Here is a 26936-nt window from a genome sequence, read left to right on the forward strand (position 1 = left end):
ATTTTGATGTAATATCTTCCCACCGATACAATAGCTTAAGTACCTCTTTTGAAATACATTGATCATGCCATGCATATTGAAATGCTTTCTCGTTTATTATAATACTGTATATTGTTTCATTTAAACTATAGCAGAAATCGAGACAACATAATCAGACTTGGTGAATGATTAAGTTCAATACTGAGATGCAGACTCATCTGATATTAGCTGTGATTTAAAAAGGTGTTTAATTATGTTAGTAAAGACAATAATTGGATCGCATCGTGGATTTCACTTTGATGTGAACTGATTCGGATAAATTATCTTTGCACAGATCCAGACGCTGAGTATTCAGAGGGGCTCCATGATGACTCCACGAAGAGTACACTCCATTCTCTCGCTACCACGCCTCCAGTCACTCACCTTGAGGGGTATCAGACGAGTTGACATAGACGATGGAGAGACACTGGTTTGTATCTTTACTGTTCCAAGATTTAATTCAAACTTTTTGTTCCAAGCTCAAAAGGAATGCGTTCAGAAAAAACCAAAGAGACTATTTAAAGGAATTGCCAAAAGGATAATGTATTTTGTTTTGAAATCAAGTTAAAACGTCATACTATGGGCTGTTAGTAAATCGATGGATGGTTTTATATATCAAATATATATTCATGCACAGTTATAGTTTTGTCATGTTGGGATGAAGTTTAACATTGCACATATTTGTTAAAGCTCATTAAATATTGATTGATAACTGATTGCCATTTGTTATTTTCCGTGGAGAATCCTGTTGCTTATTTTCTTCATCATCAACTTTGTAAATTCAGTTATGTGAAGTCATGTGATTGATTTTTTTTGGTAGTTTAGCTGAACTAATATCACAATAAAAAAAGATGATAATGAATACTCCAATTCTGTCGTCTTCCACTGTAAAAGAGGAAAAGAAAACTTTTAACAGAGGTTTTAGAAAAAGCAGACAAAGAATAAAAACATTAAGAAATTTTGGAAGTCGATAATGCTAATGATATACAACAACTCATATTGCCAATGCGATCATGATGTGTTATGCCATACAGGGAGAAATCCTCTTAATATTTTGTATCCAAAATACCAAAAATATGGTTTCCAAAGTCTTATGATAGACAAACCTATATTTAAATGGAGGGCAATACACGTTTAGGCCTAATGGAACATAATCTGCTGGATCTCTAAAATGGAAAAAAGAGAGGTATTTTTAATATTTTGGAAAAAGAAATTGTTGTAGTTCATCTGGAACGGCATCGCATGTGACTGCCAATAGAAGATTCTTTATATCATTTATAATCTCAGCATCCCAAAGTTCACAATTTTTTATTCTTTGTCCATTTTCTAAATACCTACCCATTTATTTATTTCTACTTAGGCAACTTACATTAAAATGATGAAAATCCTTTAGGTTTTATTAGTGTATATTTGTGAAATATTTACCATGCATGATATGAACAGTAAAAGTATTATTAAAACAATAATGTGTCTGGATATTCAATATCATTTCTTACATCAGCGTTGGTTTCCATTCATATCATATATAGTGAGCCTTTTTGCATCGTTGTTTCTTGTAGACTCGTCAAACATCCTCAGTAGATGAGCTTTCTGTGGATGGTAAGTATGTGATCAGCCTGTGGAATCTTGGACTTCATACATCATGTCCCCGAGTAAAAAAACTCAAACTGAACTACCAGAAAGGGGAGAATGTCTCATCAGGAATCGTCTCAATGGCCTGCTCTCCATTCCGTCATCTAACTCACCTTGACATCCAGGGAGCCCTGTCGCTTACATCGTCTACTAGTACACTGAATGATCCTGAGTCATTTTGTGATGCGGTTAAAACATCATGTCCTCGACTCACCAAGCTATCCTTTGCCTTCATTAGACTGAACAACGAGAAGGCAGCCGAGATCATCCAACTCATGAAGACTCATCCACACCTGACAAACATAGAGTGAGTCTCATTTGATTTACCAGGGTAATGAATGCCACAGTATGATCAAAATCTTACTTGTATTTATTGTGGAACACATTTTGGTTTACCTTTTACTCTGAATTTCTTCTCTTCATTTGCTGCTTTTCTCTCACCCCCTGTTACACCCACAAATGTAATAACGCCCACAAAATGTAATAACACTTTACCCACAAATGTAATAACACCCACAAATGTAATAACACTTTACCCACAAATGTAATAACCACTTTACCCACAAATGTAATAATGACTTTACCCACAAATGTAATAAATTTGAAGTGATATTTTGTCGAATTTGTTCAAAACTAAAACCCTGTAATAAAGCATGGGTATAGCGCGCAGTCTTCACTCCAGACCCGGTTATTTCAAAAATTTAAAAAATCTTCAAAACTAAGACCCCATAATCCTTTTCCTGTTGAATAACATGAGAATCGAGCGTAGTCTTTCCTCCAGACCCGGTTATTCAAAAGTAAAAAAAAAAAAAAAAAAAAAAAAACTTTTAAACTAAGACCCCACCATCTTCCAAACTAAGACCCGGTAATAAAGCATGGGTTTAGAGCGTAGTTTTTCTTCCAGACCCGGATACTTCAAAACTTTTTAAAAATCTTCAAAACTAAGACCCCGTCATCTTATTCATGTGGAAGAACATGAGTATTGAGCGTAGTCTTTCCTCCAGACCCGGTTATTCAAAAGTTTTTGTTTTTTTTTAATTAAAAAAAAAAAAAAAATTAAACTTAGACCCCTCCATCTTCCAAATTAAGACCCGGTAATAAAGCATGGGATTAGGGCGTAGTCTTTACTTCAGACTCGGTTATTAAAAAAAAAAAATCTTCAAACTAAGACTTCACCATCTCATTCCTGTGGAATAACATGGGTATAGAGCGTAGTCTTTCCTCCAGACCCGGTTATTTCAAAAGCAATAGAAATTTAAACAAATCTTCGAACTAAGACCCACGATCTTATTCCTCTTTTTTTTTCATTTAAAAATAAATTACATTATTACATATGTGGATACAGCACGTCACAAATAAATGATTGGTCGGCGGTCACACGAACTGACGAATCAGTCAAAATGGTCCATATATATAACACACAGAGGAGGGGCCGATTCGATGGTTCGTTGACCGTCGACGATTTTTTAATCATGTAAATATTCTAACGCCCACAAATATCCTGGAATTCAATGTTCGTAGAAAAAAAAGTTATCGAATAAGTGACCTTAAATGTATTTAAATATTGACGCCGATTGTTTTATGCATGTGATTATGAAATATATTAGATAGCTTAGACAGATACCGAGATGTGATTGGTCCAGAGCTCGTCACGTGATATCAATTGCGAGGATCCAAATTGTTATATTTTCCTGGCCGGTCACTTTTCGGTGTTATATTAACCAGCTGGTGAAATAAATATATTTTTAATCAATGCATGTCGCCCTCTTGAGGGCTGTATGTCACCAATTACACACATTACACCATTACCGAGGGTCATTTTTTTTTATAATTTTTTTTTTCTTTTCTTGAACTGTCTCAACAGATTATTTTCTGTAATTTTGATTGTCCCCGAAAAAAATTAAAATTTCGGGCAAAAAAAAAATGACCATGTTTTCCCTCAGCGCTGCGCGCTTCGGGAAAATATAACCACTTGGGAAATATAACTCCCTTCAGGTCCAAAGAATGTTATATTACACCCCCTGCCAGTCAATAACTGTATAATATGTACACTATTAGTGACATTGAAACGTTGGATTGCGATGTTATATTTTCATGAGTGCGTGAATGAATTACCTTTCTTCATGTGATGAACGTATCAATTACTTATACTGAAGACTACCAATTGGTACGCGGTACACGGTGTGAATTCATGAGAACAAAATTTATTCAAAGGCAAATACAAACAAAACACATTTATATTACAGTTTTTCCTACTTCTGAAATACTCAAGCAGCTATAACAACAAGTCTGAAATGATAATCGGTAAACAAGCAAATAACAACGCATACTTTCATATAACAAATCATAAATAGCTGTATAACGAGATCACGCGAAACATATTTGCATGTTTTGAATGAACGATTGCAGAACCCTTTGACTGATAAAATATCTATATACTCTCTCAATCAATGTGAGTAAATTGCAGAGGTTATGGTTTTATAGTGATGCAATGATGGATACATAGATTTTGTAAGATAGAAAGTATTTTATTCCAAACAAATGAAGAGGTTGTTTCATTAATATACAGACGGTAACAGAACCAAAATAATTATTATGTATAAAAAAGTGGAGTAACTCACATGTCTTTTACAAGCAAACAAGGTTACAATTTGGGCAATATTGAACCTGATAACATCAACTGAACTTCATATAAAAAGCAAACAACCTAACACGTGACAATTCTTCTAAGCTAGGAAAAACAAGAGAACAAGATGCCAAAATACTAAATGTACCTGGCTTTCTGTAACTTAGTATTCGTCCATATAAAACTACCGGGTCTTAATTTGGAAGATGGAGGGGTCTTACCGGTAGTTTAAAAGTTTTTTTTAAACTTTTGAATAACCGGGTCTGGAGGAAAGACTACACTCAATACTCATGAATCAACATGAGACCGGTCATTGTCCAAACTGTGAGCACCAAAAAGAAACAGTTAAACATTTTTTATGTAAGTGCCCACTCTTTCTTATAGAGAGAGCCATGCTTATAAGAGAATCTGGAATAGAAAACGAAGAATTAATCCCAATACTCCTGAAATCAACAGATATTAATCACCAGCAGGCTCTAGTTAACTTCGTAGTTAGAACTAAAAGGGTACACATGTACCCCTACTAACCACCTTGCACCGCACATAATTATTTGAGCCCAATATGTTTCGCTTTTTATAGTGAGTAATACATGTACATGAAGAAGAAGAGTGAGAAAGAAGGAAAAAAAATAAAAAATTAGAAGATAGAACTGTCTATATTAACGTTTAAAATCTTCATGTATCATGATCTATTTTTTATTGGTTTTCAGACAAAATTTTGAAGAAACGCGGTGGAGACGACTAGACATATTGGTGGACGTCGGAGGGCCTAGGCTCAGCATTAGGCTGAGTTGAAAAGCTTGTCACAACGTACCGTGTCCGAGTTGGTCCTTGGGCGTCCTATATAGCCGATAAGCCTTCTGCTCGCCAGCCACTGAATTCTTCAACATTAAATAAAAGTTTAGCTTTTAAAAATCCAATTTATCAAAATCTATATATCAAAAAAAGTAAATCTAATTTTAAAGGAATAAAAATCCTAAGAGAAGAGGCGTAAATATTCACTTCTGAATGAAAAACGCCTATAAACTAAAACAACAACAACAACAGTTCTTCCACATGAATAAGATGACGGGGTCTTAGTTTTGAAGATTTTTAAAAAGTTTTGAAATAACCGGGTCTGGAAGAAAAACTACGCTCTAAACCCATGCTTTATTACCGGGTCTTAGTTTGGAAGATGGTGGGGTCTTAGTTTAAAAGTTTTTTTTTTTTTTTTTTTTTTTTTTTTAACTTTTGAATAACCGGGTCTGGAGGAAAGACTACGCTCGATTCTCATGTTATTCCACAGGAAAAGGATTATGGGGTCTTAGTTTTGAAGATTTTTTAAATTTTTGAAATAACCGGGTCTGGAGTGAAGACTGCGCGCTATACCCATGCTTTATTACAGGGTTTTATTTTTGAACAAATTCGACAAAATATCACTTCAAATTTATTACATTTGTGGGTAAAGTCATTATTACATTTGTGGGTGATTCAAAATTATTACATTTGTGGGTAAAGTGGTTACTAGTATTACATTTGTGGGTGAAATTATTACATTTGTGGGTAAAGTGTTATTACATTTGTGGGTAAAGTGTTATTACATTTGTGGGCGTTATTACATTTGTGGGTGTAACACCCCCCCCCCCCTGCTCTTTCTATGTCCCTCTCGTTTAGTTATTTTCCTTTCTCTTTACTAAGTTCTCTTTTGATTCCTTCCTCCCACTTTTTTACCTGCATTTCCTCTCTTCTACTCTCTTTATCATCGCCTCTTTCGCTATCATACAACGACTCTTTGTAAAAGAGATTGTTTGAAGTTTGTTACTGCACGTTACAAACCTGTAAGCATATGTTTATGCCGTACACTTACACGATATTGATGCAGATGAGATATACCTGATTATGTTTGATCTAAAGAGGAAAACTAGCGTTGATTTAACCCAGTTGGTTCTTGATATCAAAAGGAAGTTGAATTGGCAAAATACTCTACAACAAGCAACCTATTGTCATTGTCACTGAATTTGATTTAATGATTTAATGATTTATTCATATCAATACGATTTTCTTATTATAAATGTAAATCAATACTTTATCTTATTCATCATGATGTATCCTACATACACAATGTTGATACCATGGTTATTTGCAGTCATGCAATATAAAAACGGAGCAATATTATGCAAGGTTGGATGTGTAATTGTCATCTATTCTCACACCACATAGCATACATCTCTGATTGCTTTTTAAGAGAGTATCGTACGTCAGGTTTGTTCAAAAGATCATGTATTGAGCCCCCGAAATGTACTGTTTTATTACTATAGGTTGAATATGTGTGCTACCGACGAGGATCTGGATCCACTGGTTTCTGAGGTGAACAGTGAAGGCAAGGTGACTGTCATCGTGAGGCATGGTCCGGTAAGATATAACACTAGATTACATGGCCATCCTCCGATTGATTCTTCTCCCTTTTTCTGGCATTCCATCGATTCAAAGTAGACTACTTTTTTAATTACCGGTATCCATATTTAACTCTGCCCAATTGGTACCCAAGAATAAACAATGCACATAATATAAGCTGTCTTTTATGTGTTAATTCTGGTTGATTAAATGATCACGTCTAGCAATAGATTTGTTCTTGATCTGTGTAATGATATATGAAAACTGAAATATAACAAACATAGAGAAAAAGACTCTTCACAACTATATGACATTTTTTAGTGAAAATGTACTTTTCCTTCACGCGCATGATATATAAGGCAAAAATGCTCATTGTACTTTGTCTTCTTTAAAAAAAAGTGATATGACCTTAATTTCTCATGAAAAGATTGAAATTTTCTCCTATCATATATATATATAGGTCTAATTGAAGAAATGTTTCAAATTATCATGTAGCATGCATCTTAGCAAAACTAAACTCCACTCAGCAACGTGACAAAAGTTAGATAGGTAAAACATGCTTCTTACAATAATCCATGAGTTCTATTTTTTTTCTAGAACATGTTAAAGGTTCTATGTCCCATTTGCAGGCCAAAAAAATGAAAAAGTTAAATTCCAACTGCATTTGAAAGATAATACTAATTTAGAACTTCCCTAAAAAAAAGTGGGGCTTGAAAATGTCTTCAAGTGGGAAAATAACGACTATGAGTTGTCAAATCGACTTTAGGGCTATAGAGCCCAAAAGTAATAGTCTTAATTTTCAGACAATTGTACTGAATGGTCATACATTTTATGCTGCGCAAAGATTCAATCAGTTTAATCTTGGCCATCACAAGAAGTGGGTTATTGATGTATACAAATGCTCATGTACCCTTTACAACTCTTTTCATGTATGTTATTACCAAAGAAGAAAAAAAAGCCAGTCAGTCACTCAATAATGTCTGACAGTGAAGTCTAGCAAGTAAACGGGTTTCCTTGCATAATTTGAATATGAGGACACTGCTAACGTTTAAATTTCACAGATAGGACATACATGACATATCCATAATTCCTGCAAAGTTCTACAGCATTTGAGGTTGGCTGCAAAAGGGACATAGTACCTTTAAAGATGAATAATGTTGTTTGTGACCTGCATTTTTGTATAATATGAACCTGTATATTCTCACTTCTGTAATTAAAAACAACAAATAACATTTCATGAAGAAATAATGTCATTAAGATGGGTGATAGCGTGTGTAGGCCTGTCTGTGTGTTTTCTTCCTCTGCCTGCTACCTTGGTCATGATAGTGACATCATGATATCAATTGATCTTCCCTGCCTGAAAGGTAATGCATGTAGTACCTTTCTGGGAAAAATACCTCACTAATATGTCTACAAATACTCTAGAATTATTAGGGTCTATGTTATCAATTTAAATCTAATTCTAGTATTACTAAATGATATCCTAGCATTTGATCATTATCAATTTCTCTCCAATTTGAATATACATGTATGATTGAATCCATTAGGCCTAGAAATAAAAAAATGTAGTATTGCCCTTTAGGTGCCAGCACCTGGGTTGGTTGGTCAATGTTTTTTTGGATTTTTTTCTCCCTCTTTGGGCTGATATTTCTCAGTTTTGAATGCTTTAATACATGTGTTTCAGCGACATCATTCCATTCATATCTTTTCACCTCGTAATAAACCATGGTTTACAATTAATGTTGTCTTGAGAGAACACTCTGTGCTTCTCAGCTGACAAAGTTGGTTTTCGACTACCTGTAAAACTTGGTAGCAATGTGAAGATTGTTGACAAATTTTACAGGTAGTCCCGGGCACAAAGTGGTCTCTTTACTAACCAAAGAAGGGACCAAAACTGACACAGAAAAAAAAGCCAGACAGTTTTGCATGCAAGAGGTTCATATCATAGCCCATAATATTACAAATGTTTGTACTTAAACTGGCCCATTTAATTGAATAGGCTCTCAATTCCTACTTCAGTTCTGGGGATTGTTCCCAGTGTACATTTTCTTGAGTCTGAAATGAGTCAAATCTGACAAGAAATTTAAACAATTCAAATACATGAATGTTTGAATTCATTGCATTGTATATACACGTACACGAGGCTGGGGTCGATCTACTTGCTTATGCTAGCAGGGTTTCGAAACTAGGGCAGAAAACGAGTGAGAATTGTGGAATAATTTGATGATTTTATGCATTTATAACTTTAAATTGTATATCCCATTTAAACAAACAAAATACATATTTTGTTATTCATTAAACATTTTTTTCTAAAAAAAACGGTAAAAAAAAAATGTAATAAAAAAGCCTTACCTTTTAGTTTCTGACTGAAGGTTAAATGAAATCAAACAAAACATCTCTATAAAAACGATTTTGAATAATCTATTCGTTAACACAAATATATGAAATCTGACAAATAAAAATTACAATCTCCGGACCGGAAGCTTTATTTTATTAATTAAATTCACAATATTATAGAAATTACAATTGCCAAATTTAACAGCAAATCATCCATTGTTTCTTTGAATGGTACTTTTTATATTCTTTTTATTTACACCTAGTTTTTATATCTTGTATTCTTATATAGTGATGCTGAATGGGAAGATAACGCTTGAGTGATATGTGGTTGCACCATCAAGCAACAACGTCAAGTAACAACATATCAACGTTTTGTACACATTGGAAGCTAGGTGACCCTCATCAGACCACGTGATGGCAGCAGACTACTACGGCCTTGAAAATGAAACCTGTCGAATGTGGATGTAACCAGGCTACCCGAATAACTAATTACTAGTATACTAATTGAAGGATCATTAGAGTTAAAATGTATGGAATACAGTATCTTATTGATTTTACCCTGTCTTGACACTTGTGATGAATAACTTTATAATAATGGTTGAGGCATATGGAGCTCCAAGGTAAGCAAAGGTTTGACGCCCTGTGTGCCCTCACCATTCAATATAATAAAAAAAGAGGCTTCCTGGTGAAGATGGATTATTATGTTAAAGCCTGTCTACACTTGTTTAGCCAGGAGGGATTAGACCTCCCTGAAAGATCATTGACAGGTGGTTACTCATCAAATCAGCATTAACATAAGAAAAAGGGGACCAACAGGCACCGATTAGGCATGGTTTGCTATATAGAGGGCGCAAGTAGCTACAAGTAGTGCAGTGGGGCTTTAAATCAATCTATGCAAAACAACCTACAACAAACAAGCTATGTTTTAACTTGGGCTTCTTCATGTCCTCATTTTCAATTTTACTGAAGTCCTTAGTTTATAAGTAGGCCTAACTACAAAAACATTGAAGTGATTTGATATACTTCATGAACTTCCGTGTATTCAAAATACGTCTGTACTGCAAGTATCATTACATTTCTTGTACATAAGCTGAAAATGTGTAACCTGAAATGTGAAATATGAAATGAACCGAACTGAACTGAAATGAATTTGAACATATCCAAATTCTCTGTTGATTGTTTAATAACAACTCCAACTGGTTTGAGTTCTCTCATATTGGCTATACTGTAATGATGATTATAATATATTACATTGCACAATCATAACAAGGTCATCAGGAATCTAATCCGTAAGGTTCAGTTGATATATCCTTCATCACGGTGATACATGTATTCTGTAAGAATTCAAAGGAGCTTTCCGGTATACCAGGATTTATTTAATTCACTACGGGTAAAGTAATTTGTATTGACATTTTCCTGTTTAACCAACAATACATCCATTATCAAGAAAGATTGATGAAAATATTGAGTGTAGAAAGTGTATACTTGATCTAGACAAGGTTTAGTCCTATTTCTGTCGTACCCGAGAAAATTTTGCTTTTGAGATTGAATATATTTTTCTAACTTTAATTGTTATAGTCACGTAGAGAACATTTTCATTTTTTTAAAAGATGTTCATGAACATGATAAAATATCTATGCATATATATATGTGTGTAAATATAGCCCAATTTATATATCTATTTTTAAGTTTTCGGGTTGTCCGTCCATCCCGTTCTCGTGATCTTGTTATCCTAAGAACCGATTAATTGGTTCCTGCCAAACTTGGTTCATGTATATATCTTGCAGAGTCAATGAACCGATTATATTTTGGGGTCACAAGGTCAAAGGTCACATGGCTTATTTTGTATACAAAAATAGCGTGTAATCACATTATTATTAGAACTGATGGACGGATTACCATCAAACTCAAGACATGCATGTATATCTTGCAGAGCCAATGAACTAATTAAATTTTGGGCTCATGAGGTCAAAGTTCAAAGGTCATGGGGCTCATTATGTATGCAAAAATAGTTTGTGATCCCATTATCATTAGAACCGATGGACGTATTACCATTGAACTCAAGACATGTATGTATCGTGCTGAGCCAATGAACTGGTTGGATATTTTGGTCATGAGGTCGAGATCAAATGGTCATACATGTATATGAAAAATAGCTTGAAATCACAATATTCTGAGAACCTGTTAATGAATTACAATCAAACTTGAATTTTAAAAATTGCTTCCTTTGGGTTTGTAAAATTGCTATATGGCGGAGGCATCATTTTCGACTGCACGCAGTCAAAGATCCATCTAGTTTTTAATCAAATTCTTCATTTTTTTTTCCTGCTCAGTCAAATGGAAATGGAGCATTCATACACGTGGGATTTGTGTTGAAATTATGCATTGAAAAATTATTCCCATATCTTGAACTACATGTCATGTAGGGCCAATACATCATTTAAATGTTGTTACAAGGTTGTTAGCCTGAGAATCTGTCTTCTGTCATGAACATACTAAGTTTGACGGGGAAAGAAAAATGTTGTAAACTTTGATTTTGTTTTGTGGAGTATGTATACATCCCTGCCAACCTTTCACAGCAAAAATTAGTCATCTCTCAAGGCAAAATTAGGAATAGAATCTAGTTTGTAAACTTTACACACAGAATATTCCAGAAAAAGAGAGGAATCTAGGGTTCAAAACAATAGCTTCAAGACCAAAAAATAGGATTCATTCCTTCACAATAGGATTGGTTGGTAGCTATGTGTATAGAGTGACAGAATAACAGTTTGTCTACTCTCTGTGTACTCTTACACATTCATTCAAACCATATAACCATATGAACTATACATGTTGTGCTATAATTGTTATTATTTATATCATGCACTCTTAAGTATTTTGAAATCATATCATTTCCCGGAACGGATATATCCAACTCATCATGACCCTCTCTTTCATATAATCTAGTCTAGTTTGTGACATGTATGTATGCATGTAACATTTATTGATGTAGTAACAAAGCAGAATTAGTCAGCATGATCTTGTCATAATCATGATCAGGGACCCGTTTCACAAAGCCTTCTTTCAATGACAAATGACACAAACCAGTGACAAATCTGTTGATGACCAATCAGAAGCAAGGATTTCACTAGCTTATAACAAAAACCGTCATTTGTCACTGATGACAAGTTTTGTGAAACGCCCTCCTGATCTTGCTCATTCTGTGGCATGAATGCAAAGGTTAGTGCTGTAGGATTAAGGGAGAGTCTACCTTATCTCGTTTTAATATTCTTGTATTCTTGTATTCAACTCATCATGCATGGTCAGATTTGTGGCTTCCCTGTCAAAATCATGTATGTAGCAAGAGAGAATAATTAGTCATTTTGACCTCGTAATAATATTCTTGTATTAAACTAATTAATCAAGATCAAATGATGTACCTACAATCTAGACTTCTTTTGAGACCTGCATATACAATGGTCGTTGTAGTTAGACAGAGAGTAAGACAGAGAGGAGTAAGACAGGGGTAGTAAGACGGAGAGAAATCTCCATTAAATGGTTTGGAAAATGGCGTTTGATGGAACACTTCTCTCGATTTACAGGATTATTGTCGTATTGTTTAGTGTCATTAGAATGTGTGCCTATTTCCCATCACAATGATGCAATGTAAGTTATGTTTATATTTTGTCTGTGATCAGTAAATCTGAATAGGATATGGACCCATGTGATATCTTATAAATTGTCAAAAGTTTATTCTTATCTACCATGACAATTTCTTTCAAGTTTTGTTCCAAACATCCATTGCTCCTGTACAGTGTATAAACCATTACATCTTATCAATGGAAAAGAGAAGTGGAATCTTGCAATGTGCGTTACGTTATACTCTCTTTGTTCGAGCTGTTTTTATTTAAGGCATTGTTGTTCTTGCCTTGATAAAATCTGGAATCATCTAAAAGCAAAGTGTGAGTTCCTCTTTTTGTTATATTTCCAATGTTCATCGATTTGCAGGACTGCTGTAATGCGTTATTGATATCTGGAATGTATTGACTATGTAAATATATATATATATATATATATATATACATGTATACTGTTCTCAGCTGAGGAATCACATTGCATTCATTCACGTCTTTCCACAAACGTCTTCTATATCTTAATGTATTTTTGCAAATATATATAAGAATGTATATTTTTGTATGTGAATAAAGTGTAAACACCCATAGCTCCTGTACAGTGTTTTAACCATTACATCTAATAAATGTATACCGGGTACTCTATTATAAATATATTTTCATTTATGTCTATTTTGTAATGATTGTTTCCATTATTACTCAAGTTGTGATGATTTGCCAGTTTGTGTGCAGTACACCTAAATATGGGAAAGAGAAGTGGAATCTTGCAATGTGTGTTACGTTATTCTCTTTGTTTAAGCTGTATTTAAAGCGAGGGAGGATGGGATGAAAATAGATGAGAAAAAATAAGAAGGGAGAGAGAAAGCCAGAGAGGAAGAGATATAAAACAGAAGATAAATATTAAGGAAGGTATAAAGAGAGGATAAAGAGAAAGATAGTTGAGAGGTGAAAATAGAAGAGAAAGAAGAAGAAGAACCAGAGCGAGGGGGAGAATGGTATGAAAACAGAGGATAAAGAAGAAGGGAGAGAGAAAGCCCGAGGGGGAAAAGAGATAAAAGGGAAGATAGTTGAGAGATGAAAATAGAAGAGAAAGAAGAAGAAGAGAGAGAGAGAGAGAGGGGGGGGGGGGGGTGGGGAGAATAGAATATAACATACCAGACGAGATACAATAGACATGTACAAACAAAAAGTATAAACCTGTACTCAAAACGACGAATGTTGTAAATGACTTCCCACAGTTATAGTTGGATGATTTATAACAAATGGCGTTTGGAATAGTAATCTTTGAGGTCTTGTGCCGAGAAGCTGTGTCAGTGCTTCTTTTCATGGACCACAGGAAATACCATAATTTGGCTCTTACAGGTGCTCTCTAAATCATAGTTTCAGCCGTACTCCAAAATTGATGTCTTCTTTATTGGTTGCAAAATTCCCTCGCATAATAACAACGACCTCCTATACATGTATAGCATAAATATTAGTCTTGTATATGAACAAATGTGGACAGGCAAAGACTGATTGTGTGCATGCAAAACAAATTTTATTTTTAAAGAAAGGGGCGTCGACCCAGGCCGAATCTTAAAGAAAACTGCCAACATTGCATGCTAAGGAGGGCGAGGAATGAAGAAGGGGGGGGGGGGTGGGCTTTGTAATGTTCATTATTTGAGAGCACCAGTGGTTTGAATCCATGATATTTGGCATGGTTTGAATCCATGATATTTGGCAATTTGCTGTTTCATGCAATTAACAAGTATTGCAGAATTATGAATATAATAATACATATCCACCCCCTGTACGCGTATGGCCTCCCATCGCAGCAGCTATCCTGACCTTCTTTTCTTCTGTAATTTCATAGCTCCTCTTCCATTCTGTAATCCTCACTCCAAATCTCAAATTTAAACTCTTTTTTACCTCCTCCTTCTGCTCTCCATGACATCCCTCAATCTCATTCTAATCCTGTCACTGTCTACTCTCCTTTCTCATGACCTCCCCCTTTTCCCCATCCCTATTGTAATAACTTTTGGGAATTCTTTTATAAGAAAATGGGGAATTTAAAGACTGCAGGGGTAGATGTTTAGTCTAGCCTAAATTAATGCTCACGCAAGGCCAGGGCCAAGTCATACACACATACAATTACAGTCTCTGAGAGAAAGGAGTTATCGAACAATGATTTTTAAGTAACTGATGTTTATTCACAAGAAACATGGTGGTGATATCCAATATATTTACTTGCCACAACCTAATAACAGTTACACTCAACTCACATTTATACTAGTTCTTGCCCTTTGGCTAATTGATGATGCTCCCGAGCAACATCCTCCCAGCTCCTAACTCTATATAGTTCTCACAAAATCTGTCTGTCTCAAAACTACCTCGGCCTCAGCTCCAAACTTTTACACACTCCCAAAAACCTCGCCCAAATTAAAGCTAGTCTCCAATTCAGACATCCCTTTTTAATCGTTCGAGCATCCAATTTCTGTAACACTATCAACTACCTTAATCTCCCTCACTCTCTCATTCTTTGTTACCTCTCTCTCCCACCCCAACTCTATCTCTACCTCGAGCTCTCTCTCACCCCCTCTTTCTCTCTCTCTCTCTATCTCTCTCAGTATTTGCTCCCTAGCTTCATTGCTAAATTTCTCTTCTTTATATCACCTTCTCACCCCGACTGCCCAACCCCATGTCTCTAATTGGCCTATATCAAATAGAATTGACCAGTTAACAAATGTATTTTATTCAAGGGAAACTCCCTCCCCCCCCCCCCCCCCAATGCTACATGTTCATGAGAGACTGAATCATTCACAGTGTATTGTATCTATAAAGCCAGGAGTAGAATCACAGGTTGATGATGCTGCTATATCTATCAATCCTAAATGTATGAATTTGGAGACGTTCAAATGCAATTCTGAATTGCTTGAATTTGTGAAATGGTCTCTACCTAGACACTCTTGTTCAGTTTACACAATCACACTCCCCATTGCACAAATTTAATACAATTGTACACAGAGTATAGACACACATATAAAAGTGCAATAATTTAATTATTACAATCCACAAGAGTACACTTGCTCGACATACTTTCATGTATGTTTCAATTCTGAATCATGATCCCAAAGGTATGTCTTTCACATATTAAGTAAAGTAGCCCCTGAAAGGAATATGAAATCATGAAGCAATCAAATGGGGGGGGGGGGGCGTTTCATCAACATTTGTCAACCGATAACTGTCAGCGCTGACTAAATTTGACCAATCAGAGGCCTTGAAAATAGTCAGTGACAATAGATTTGTTGGTAAAAATGATATTAGTCGGTGAAAACCACCGACTAATTGTTTCATGAAACGCCCCCAGCTTTCCAGTTTCTGTGTAGACTTGAATGAAATGAATTGATTGCACTAACTTCCAAGGAAGGATTTCATATTTTGATTTGTACATATCAAATGTGTAAACGTACATCACAGCTGAATAGTTGAAGAAAGGGACAAATAAAGTTTGGGAGTCCAGCTGTAAATGGAGATACAAAGCTGTTAAGCTTTTTTTTTCCGATCTGTAAAAACGGATGAAATAACAATGACAGATTTAGTACATCATTCATGTTTCACAAGAATGCATGATATAATATAAAATATCTGAATAAACCAACTAACTGTATCTATAAAGATTCATTTAAACACATTTTGCTTTTGTAAACTGTCAATCTTGACCTCGTCCTTTAACTAACAAAAAATCAGAGTAACCAATGGCTACAAAACCTTATGCATTTTCTAATATGCATTAGGCCTACTTTGATAAACCCATATTTTGAGAGTTTCTCAAACTGACCTGACTTTCCTTTAAACAGATTACTGCCAATTTGCATAAACCAAAATAACTGTTTAACATCTCTATCTTGTCTCCATACACAAGCATGTTTATTCACATCTATTTGCATATCATAAATTCGTGCTAAAAACATCAGTATTGGATTGTCACTTTAAATGTATTGTATGACCTTCCACTGACTTTGACAGGCACATAATTTCCATATTTCTGCTCGCCTATAAAAAACTGTCTTATAAAATGTCTTCTTTCAATTAAACACTGTTTGATGAATTAAACTTAAATATCATCTGACTTGCTCTAAAACTATGCAGTCAAGATTTTTTTTAACCACAGTGGCAAAGGTTTTTCCCAGTAATAATCTAGAGATCACACTTTATACAAAATAAAATATCTGTAATTTACATCTGTAATCCACACCTGCACTACAGCAAGCCTTTCCGAGTTTAACTCTTCAAATGAATAAACACTCTTCAATTCTTAGTCAAAATACCAAGCCAGAGATGCAAAGCTTAACCTTTTCAGCAAGTCAATAAATAGTGTTTTGTAACTTTTATGCAAGCTAGGCTAATTTAAATTCTACATACCAACTTTTGTCACCCACACAAGCTGCATGAAATCCAAGAATGTTAATAGTATATGCACAATAATAAACATCCTTTATCTTCAGGACTTCTATAAATATACACCGTATACTTTATAAATGACATAAAACTATATTTGCCTAATACTGTAATTATGTACGTGTTGTCAATTATTATTTAACTGAAAAAAAAGTTTTCCGTTCCAGCTAGGTTGATCCCCCCCCCCCCCCCCCCCTGGCTCCTGGCCCGGGCTATTACTCTCTCCCAAGCGATTGTGTGCTCTCAAAATGATAAGAGCAAACATTTTAGGGGATTCCCCGTGAGGTAATGAGCGCGCGCACCCGCTACTTCTACTACACGGGAATCTCAGAATTGGTGTCCATACATCGCTTAGAAGCACTAATGTCTAGAGGGGGTGTCATGTGCATTTTAAATTGATGCACGGTTCTTTTCGAGGCATAGTTTTGTGGTATAGCGAGAAAAACTTGATTTTACTTTTAAGGTCACCTTAGACTAGACAGAGAGGGGCCTGTGTACTTTGCCTCATTACGCATATTCAAAATCCACATACTAAATAGTCCAAATTGAGAGAGTTGTAAATATACTGAATCTGGATTGTTTATGGAAATGTAGGTTATTGATGGTATGTTTTATCAAACATACCTTTGTTTAGAAATAGTCAGGTTGCAGAAAGACTACATAATTGATTTATGCGGAAGGATATTAAGAGAGTGATTAGGCAGTTTGGGAAGAAACTTTCTTGTACGTACGTATATATCGTAGAGATCAGTGGTATTGTACGTCTACAGAAAGTTTAGGGCATTGTTCAACTAACTCGGTTAGAAGAGCTGATTGGCAATCAGAGTTTCGCAGTAGAGTATCCAGAATACTTCATGTTTCTGTCGAGGTATGTTAATTGAATTTTGTTATAGTATAGAATAAGGAATTTAGTCATGTTATTATTGATATTGAGTAGAAAGAATGAAGGAAAATTAAGTATTAATAGTGAATGGATCGCATCACTGTTTAGAGCACATACAATGTGTGGCCTAGTACAATACACAATGTAAATAGGCCTGCATGTAGTTTGTGTGCATGAATGACCCTGCGTCTTCTGGTTGTAGCAAGGAGGGTATCTCTTTGGTTGTAGTAGTAGCTTTGTAAACGATGTATTAAAGGCAGAGAATCTTATGTTTATTATAATGTTGATGAGTGTAAATACACATTTACTGTACTCATATAGCTAAGTGTTATTTAGTTGTGATATGGAGTGCACTGAGTGAAGTTTGGAGGGATTTGATTAGGCCCTACTGCCTGGTAGATAGATATGTTTGGGTTAAAGTCAGTCAAGACTGTGTTGTGCAGCTGTGTAAGCAATATTCTCAAATAAGGGGGGTAGGCCTACTCCATTGTAAACAAATAAGATGGCAGCCTCCATGGGATGGGTTTATGGTGCAGTATTAGTTAGACATACATGTAGGAGTCTACTTATTTCAGTAGATTGGTGTTGGTGCCTGATATAAATTATATCATACTTTTATTACTAGAGAGTAGAGTTTATTAGGAGTTGGTGTATTATTCATCCAAGAGTTCCTTTCGTGGATGGAGCTAGGGGTTCAATAACTCCAACACCGGCGCCACGCCCTTTAAACTGTAGTATTCTGGTAATTCGAGAGAAGGGGGGGGGGCGGTTGTCAGGAAGTATGCACTATCAGAACACAATTAGGACATGACTCAAAGTTGTAGGATATGAGCAGAATTTTATTTCCCACTTGAGCTATCTGCATAAAGTTTGATACAAGAAGGAAAAACCTCTGCAAAGGCAGAAAAGAAACAACAAAAGAAAGAACTTAAGTAAATACGTGTTCAAAATCTCTTCATGTAACAATTGAGGGTCAACAATAAATGTACATCACTTAAAAACCAAGTCAATGATACTTCAATATACATCGAGTGAGTAATTCAATGTAAAAGAAGAAAAATGTATTTCTTATCATTCCAAAATATTCCCTCAGCTATAGGTGAAATATGACGAATCAATTTCTTCACTGAAAGTATATGAATACAGGTCACTAAAATATGAAAGCATCAACTCTAAGATTAACATCAGAATAATCCACTGAAATATGCATAGTCATGGATATTCATTCTAATTAATGTATGTTGACTGCCTACCTACGATTCATTATTGCACATTGTTATCAACACCTGAAACAGATATAACAAGCAGTGTTCGTGTCCAAAACTATTTATCACGCTCTACCATCCTGACTCACCCAACTAGGACTGCTACCCAATAAACAGAACACTAAAAAATAACCTCTTTTGGGAGTGTATTTTAAGTGATTTTAAAGTATAGTGCCTTTTGAACTAGATTTAAACATTATCGACACGTGCCTTTTTTTTAAATTTAAAGGTACGTACTCCTGTTCGCGTTTTCATCGCACCTAAAAACCACCAATTTATCATGTGACTGGAGTAACGTGATTCCACTTACCTCTGTAAATCAAGTGTTTATGACCAAATAACCACTTGACCAAGCAACAAGATTTTTTTGTCCGTTAACCTATGGTGGTGATAAATAAATAATTATTTGGTCTTTTAAGCACCTTTATCGATTGGTTTCACAAGTTATCCAAGTTTGATGGTAATAATCACGTAACTTACACTGGCTAATCATCTTATTGTTCTGTCTGTGAATCCCTGGTTATATTAAAGTAGTAATTCTGTGGTGTCTTACACAGTACACACCTCTTTAAATGGTTTCAAAGTTACCATAACTTTCTTGGTTATGATCACGTGGCTCAAGCTAATTACTTATCTAAGCTGTGAATCTGTGATATTTAGGTGTGAAAAATTAGTACCGGTAATTATTAGGTGTCTTAAAACACCTATTTAAATGTTAGTCAAAGTTGCCATAAGTTCCGCGGTAATGATCTTGTGACTTAAACGGATTATTAATATAAGCTGGGCATCCGTGATTTCCAGGCGTGAAAAATTAGTATTTCTTAGGTGTCTGAAAACACCTTTTTAAATGGTGGTCAAAGTTACCATAAGTTCCGTGGTGATGATCTCGTGACTCAAACTGATTATTAATCTTAGGTGTAAATCCGTGATTTTTTAGGTGTGAAATATGAGTTGTTCTTGGGTGTCTTGATGGTTTCACAGTTACCATTTAAGTTCCGTGGTGATAATTCCGTGACTGTTGGCATATTTCCATTTGCAACAGAATGTGATAATTTCGTTTATGAAGATGTAATTTCATAACCAAACAAAAACAGGAGTATTAGGTTTACAAACCATGTTCTCTAAGGTACAGTGTAGGGATAATCACGTTATTATGGTCGTTTTGCAGTGACAATTGCGTGATTTAGTGTATGTGTGTTTTAAGTGACCTAGTGCAATAAACGTATTAACAAATTTACGTAAATGTCAGGTGTTTGGAGAACGTAAATCTCCTCAAGATCTACTGTACAAGTAAAGAATAGGTTTGAGTTGCTCATAGATGAAGGTGATTAAAACATGTGGGAGACGATGAGAAATATTCTGGTAGAAACAGCGGAAGAGTATGTGCCGATAAAAGAGAGAAAAAGAAGGAACAAATGGATGACAGAGGAGATTCTTTTAATGATTAGAGATGGACAGAAAATTGGAAATAGACAATGCAAGAAATATAGGGACCTAGACAAACAAATTAGGCAGAAGTGTAATGAGGCAAAAGAGAGCTGGCTAAACGAGCTATGAAACAATGTTTCTTGACTAAAATCGGCCGATTAGCTTTTCCCGTTTGGAAATTATATATCCCAACTACATATTCTGAGATTTTCATGGTCGCAGCTACATGTACCATTGTACAGCCATAGGCGCTATTTGAAATATATCAAAATTTACCGGGAGCACCGGTAAATTGTTATATTCAATTTTTCTCGAAAACAGAAGTGTTTTAGGGGCTAATTTTTTAAGTGCTTATAATACATCCACGGGGGCATCCAAACATATCAAAATTGTAAAGACTCACCATCCACCCAATTTCAAAATTTCCCAAAACTTTGTATTACCTTTAAGCCTCTGATACTAAAAAGCATTTGGAAAGTTGCGATATGTGGTTTTGAAGAAGAATGATGAGAATCCCCTGGACTGACAAAGTTACAACATGTAGTATGAGGAAGTTCTTACACAAGCTGGAGTGCAAAGAAAAATGATACATGAGATGTTGATTAGGCAGTTGAAGTTCATGGGTCACATTACATGTAAAGAAGGCCTAGAGAATCTTGCTTTGACAGGGTCTAGGAAAAGTAGGGGAAGAAGGAGGATACTTTGGATGGACAGTCTGCAGAAATTGTTGGAAGAGAGAGGAGTGAAAGTACTGGGAGTGGTACTAATACAGAAGGCTAGGAGCCGAGGGTTGTGGAACAGCATGATCGCCAAAGTCAAACGATATGGCACTTACTGTAGAGGGAGAGAGAAATCTCAAGTCGATACCTTGATATTGACGTGATTTTCATGTGATTTTGTTTATTGGGTAAACAACTACTTGTTGCTACGAAGACAAACAATAGAACCAGCTTCCTCAACTCAAACGCTGGAATCTAGAACAAAGACAATATCACTACTTGACATGAATAACTAGTTAACTATACCATCAAATTGTTATTATCAAAACATAATGCGATAATCTAATCACAACAATTTAAATCCTATTTACATGTATGAACGTAAAAATGCATCAAGTATGGTCATTTTCACAGTAAAGGGTGTAACTTTTCTCAAACAGGGTCAAAATTTTAAAATATGTTTTCATAATCATTTCTACTAAAATTATTTCAATAAATGTCTAAATTATGGATTTTTTTTGGTTCTGGAGCTTAAACTACATGAGAAACCTGGAAAAATAATGAACAACTGTGACAAATATGATAAATTTGAACAAAAACAACATTTTAATTCTATCAACTTAAATGACAACATTTGTTCTCCGAACATAATTCAATTGCAATTTTTCATTTGCTATTCTAATTTACTTGAAGGCTTATAAAGCTTTTTTGGTCAAACTTATTTGGTCTTTAAAAAAATTCAATGCGTTTGTCAAATTCAAGACAAAATATGAATTTGACATTTAATTTTTAAAATTTACCTATCTTCCAAGAGGGGGAGCAAAATAAAAATTATTCTACAAATACCATTCAGTGAGGGCTACATGTAATTACAATGCAAATTCCAAAGAAATCGCATTTCAAATGAGGAAGTTGAAAATTTCTTATGTGTGTGTTTCGGAGGCTTCAGGTTAACAATAATGCCTGTTTCGGAGGCTTCAATCATGTTAACATAAAATGTTGTCCATTACTTAGGTAACATATTAAGAAAAATTCAACTTAAAATGTTAATGATATGTTAAATTAGTAAATTACTAATATAACACCTAAAACATGTGTTTACAGAGTAAAAATACTTGTTAATATACAGTACGGTACATGTACGTATGTTACAAATTATCTTTACTTAATACAATGAGCTTTTTGTTCAGTACGCAAACATTGCAAAGTCACTTAATAGAATCCACGAGGATTTCAAATCTGTGCTGATCTGTGCTGAAATATATTGTCCAGTATGTAATTTCAAGGGAAACCACTTTTCTCATATCAAAGTTGAAACATTCAGGGAACATATACATGTACAGTATAGGATCAGTTCAAGTAGTGTTTCGGAGACTTCAAACATGTTAACACACTATATTGTCAACTACAAAGGCGAAATTTAAACTTACTTTTGAAGTTTTGATAAAATGTTGAACTGAAAGTAAAGTACTTAAAATAATTGTTCACATAGAAACCATTTATGTTAATTCATAGCAATGTATCATTACCCTTCACTTGCGTCTTTGTCATCATTTATTCTTAGTGCAAAGTATTACATTTCTGCACAGTGGCATCCACAAACTTGTTTGGTATGTGTTATAACATTTACACAGACATTCATATATTTGAAACCAATAGCATGGTAAGTATTTACAGGTTTTTGTCCTAGAACACAATTGTGTTCGACTTCTTATTTCAAAGAAATTTATCTGCCAACATGTCCAGTTCTCGTTCTTAAAAATTATAAAGGTAAGCTATGTCGGCTGGGGTCCTGGTTGGTAGAGTCATCTTCTGTATTACATCTTTTTAGGCTGATGGGCTTCACAGTCCTCTGTAAATTCATACAGACCATTGCTGTTCCGGCGTATGAATTTAACTTTGACATTGTCATCAATCACAGCTTTTACCTAGTAGCAAAATAAGAATATAGCAAATACAAACTTTCATTAAAACACAGAAAAACAGCTTCAGAATCCATTTCACTTCCTTGAAATATTTCACAGTCCCTTATATTATTTAATTCACCCTGTTAACTTTGTTCAGTACCACAACACCTGCTCATATACATTTTAGAAAAATCTTTATGTCTAAGTATTTCTCAAATAAAGAAAGTTGATCCTGTTAAATATTTTTTTAATAATCCGAGATCTAACATGGGTAATACTTACAAGTCTACAAGAGCCATGAAAACCACCCCATTTGTAGTCCTACTGCTAGATGAAGGTGCATCAAAATATATGGCCACATAATCGCTCACATTGATCCTGTAATTGGAGAAGAAAATAGGAAATTATATCTGAGCTTGGACACTAAAAACAATCATTTTTTATTTATTTTAGAAGTACATCTTGAATGTATATTTGCATGTGCATTACATAATATTTTATTATTTATCCATGTGTTGTTTAAGAATTAGTTCAGTAGTCTATATGGGCACCATCACTAAGGATGCTTAATGTGTACATTACACAAATCTTTAAGTACTAATTAATGACAGACTTGTTTTAATCTGTTCAAAATTGTAATATGTCTGAGGATTCCATTCATTGTTACTGGTTTACCATTGTGCATAGCCATAGACCTGTACATGTATATTATGTACACACATGTACACTGTATATCAGGAGTCTAATTTAAACATTTGGTACTGAGGCAAACCTTATGGGGTCAGGTGACATCCAAATATAAGTTGGTTTATGTTTATATGCTATTATACATACACCCTGTACATGTACCACTGTCTCTTGTTAGCTCACTAATGATTTACAGATGATGTCACAAGATGAATGAGATTTGGAGCATTTTTCTAGGCTGCACATCAACAGGAATCAAACTATATTTGGATGTCACCCGATCTTTAAAACTACAAACATTGATTATGATAAAGGTACATGTACAATGTACAATACAGATCGTAACTAGGCCTCACTATATTTTTAGTGACAAATCCAAACTTTAAAAACTTTCACACATCAGTTCCATTACAATAACCCATTTAAAAAAAAGTACAAGTTAAGTAATTTAAGGACAAAATATACAGTTCTTACCTCTATATTCTTGTGGATAACAGTAAGGAAATGAGAGAACTGTCTGCAGTGTTCATGCCTGTCTGGAAGGGATGCTATCTAGTATCAGATGTTGCTAGCACATGTTGCTGTAACCTTGTCATTATCTTCATGATCTTCATGGTCTATTGTCGTGGACAAGGTCCGCAGTTCGAGTCCTGCTGCGGCACTAATGTCCTTTGGCAAGACATTAATCTACATTTGCCACACTTGACCCAGGTGAGGTTAATTGAATACCTGGCAGGAATTAATTCCTTGAAAAGCTTAAGCGCCGTAATGGAAGCCATGCTAAAGCCGGGGTAATAATTTCCAAATTTGGAAGCGCATAGAGACGTTCAATATATGCTACACAAGAACCGAATATTATTATTATTATTCCATTGTCTTAAAAGGGGTTGTACACACTGCTTCCCTAACATTTCTAGAGGGTTCTTTACCCACCAAATTTCTCTCCTACTGTTACAAATGGTCCTTGGATGGCATGGCCTATGCCATTTGATCCTAAGGGGTTGGCAAAGACCATGATACATGTGGTTAACACTAAATGAAGCCTCCGAAACAAATTAGATAAATATTATGAATGTCTTATAATTTGGGAAAATATAGTGATTCATTTTAATACTTTATATATTAAAATATTCATAAAGCTTGGAAGATTTATATGTATTAACTTTTTTATTATTAGGTGAATGATTCTTACATTATCAAGGTTTGAAACAGGTGAATACTCCTATTACTGGTGTAAAATTTCTTTCTGAAATACTGACTACTTGTAAATCATTAAAAATACAAAAAGCCAATAACATCTAACACATTCCTGTACTTTATTAGACCAAAACCAAACATAAAATAGGAAAACTGTAAACAAACCCCTATCTATAAAACCACAATAGCCAAAAATATGGTGTTAAAGATAAACTCCAGTACTGGTAAAAAAAAAAAAAAAAATTCTCACAGAATCAAACGAAACTTACACTGAATGTTCAAGATTACAAATAAATGACATGTGCCAAACAATTTTGGAAGAAAATGTATACTGGCTGAGTAATGAGCATAGAAAGACAAGGAAATCAAGGTAGTACTAGCCCCGACACCATGTGTATTGTCCCATATATAGCTTTCTATGTGAGTGCTTGTTACTTTACCAAGACTCGGTCAAATTTATTATGATTTTGATGACTCCAGAACCTTGCAGTGCACACCAATACTTACATGCTACATGATCTACTGTTTCTGATCCTTTCCACACCTTTTCTTTCACAATGCAATTGCATTACCAGTACTAAAGTTTATCTTTAACTACAGTTTGAAGCCTCCAAAACAAGTTTTTTTGGTTATTAGTAAGTCTTGAAAAAAATTAACTGGATATCTATTTACTTTCAACTTCAAGGGAGCCTGCACATCCTAACATATGATTGCCATGCAGATTTAACATGAAACACATTGGTCTAGGTATTTAAAAAATGAAAAATAATCTTTTTGCTGTTTCGGAGGCTTCAAGTGTTTCGGAGGCTTCAAGTGCTAACGGAAAGTTTGTATTGTCTGTTATTCCGTAACAGTGAGGAATATCTCAGCTATTTATTGACAAGTGATTTAGGGGTTCTAATGCTACATTTTGATATAATGATTGGATAACTTCCTATATTCATATTTGTACAAGCTGTCTGAATAGTTTGTTTAGGAGGCTTCAATTCAGCTAACGAAAAAATGGCTCGTCTCAGTCAAGCTTTTAAAAAATTCTATCAAGTGTTATATCAAGAACAAATGAAATGGTAGAAAGCACTTTTCAAACCAGAGCTCTTCCCATGAAGTTTGTTAACGGAAAATGAAGTCTCCGAAACGACAAATAACAACACTCTGTTCTCTAAAATAGAGGAGCCGTCACAGTTTAAACTTCTTTGGCACTTTACATTGAACATCTAACTTCACATTCTGCATAACAAAAACAATCCTCACTGTTCCTGAAAAAAATGCAGGGCTTTACAAAAATGTCTATGTATTTTGTGTACATCAAAAGGGTCACATTTAGGGTACTTATGTGCCTGCCAAAATTTAACGAAGTAATCCCTGAAGAAGTTTATGCTACCCAAGGTAGCACCCAAGTAGGTTACTCATATGCCAAAATATCTTTGAATTCTGTAGCTTTATGAGATCACTAGAGAAAAAAATGTCCAAATTTCAAAGTTACACCCTTTACCGTGAAAATGACCGTATATCAATACACAGATGAATAATGTGGTATCTATACTCTACTAAAATTGTCACTCTTCATTATAGAATAACTGAACTAATTAAATCAAATACTCAAACAAATGAATCAAAAGTTAAGTAAAATGACAATTATTACTTCAACTTCCAACATTAAATATTAAGAAATCTAGATAACAGATATATAAAAATGTAAACAAATGCTTTAATTTGTCATACCTCCAACAAGCACCAGAACTATTTCTCAATCCAAAACCTGGTCAATCAGTCACCTCGACATCTGTTGAACCCCTAACTCCAGGAAGCTCTAACA

General features: G+C 34.7%; 2 protein-coding genes and 1 long non-coding RNA gene across 7 annotated transcripts in view; 2 read left to right on the top strand and 1 right to left on the bottom strand.

The window, feature by feature from the left end:
- LOC100893212 (NACHT, LRR and PYD domains-containing protein 3) overlaps positions 1-9774 on the top strand; it is a 32165-nt gene extending 22391 nt beyond the window's left edge. For both annotated transcript variants that reach the window (XM_030978402.1, XM_030978404.1), the window contains 4 exons: positions 314-448; positions 1578-1957; positions 6574-6667; positions 9276-9774. In XM_030978402.1, coding sequence (XP_030834262.1) covers positions 314-448; positions 1578-1957; positions 6574-6667; positions 9276-9278 — 612 coding nt within the window. In that variant the 3' untranslated portion in view covers positions 9279-9774. The remainder of the gene's footprint in view (positions 1-313; positions 449-1577; positions 1958-6573; positions 6668-9275) is intronic.
- An 8024-nt stretch (positions 9775-17798) lies between these two features.
- Positions 17799-26936, top strand: part of LOC105439879 (NLR family CARD domain-containing protein 4-like) — a 45480-nt gene continuing 36342 nt past the window's right edge. For all 4 annotated transcript variants that reach the window (XM_030978408.1, XM_030978406.1, XM_030978405.1 and 1 more), the window contains exon 1: positions 17799-17902. The gene's annotated coding sequence lies outside the window, so the exon portion shown is untranslated. The remainder of the gene's footprint in view (positions 17903-26936) is intronic.
- LOC105446275 lies at positions 22756-25320 on the bottom strand. Its single transcript, XR_973698.2, has 3 exons — positions 24398-25320; positions 23527-23614; positions 22756-23257 (listed from the first exon to the last, which is right to left on the bottom strand). It is a non-coding gene; the product is annotated as an uncharacterized LOC105446275 (long non-coding RNA).

The sequence above is a fragment of the Strongylocentrotus purpuratus genome, unplaced genomic scaffold, assembly GCF_000002235.5.
Source record: "Strongylocentrotus purpuratus isolate Spur 01 unplaced genomic scaffold, Spur_5.0 spur5_scaffold_1, whole genome shotgun sequence".
Lineage (NCBI taxonomy): Eukaryota > Metazoa > Echinodermata > Echinoidea > Camarodonta > Strongylocentrotidae > Strongylocentrotus > Strongylocentrotus purpuratus.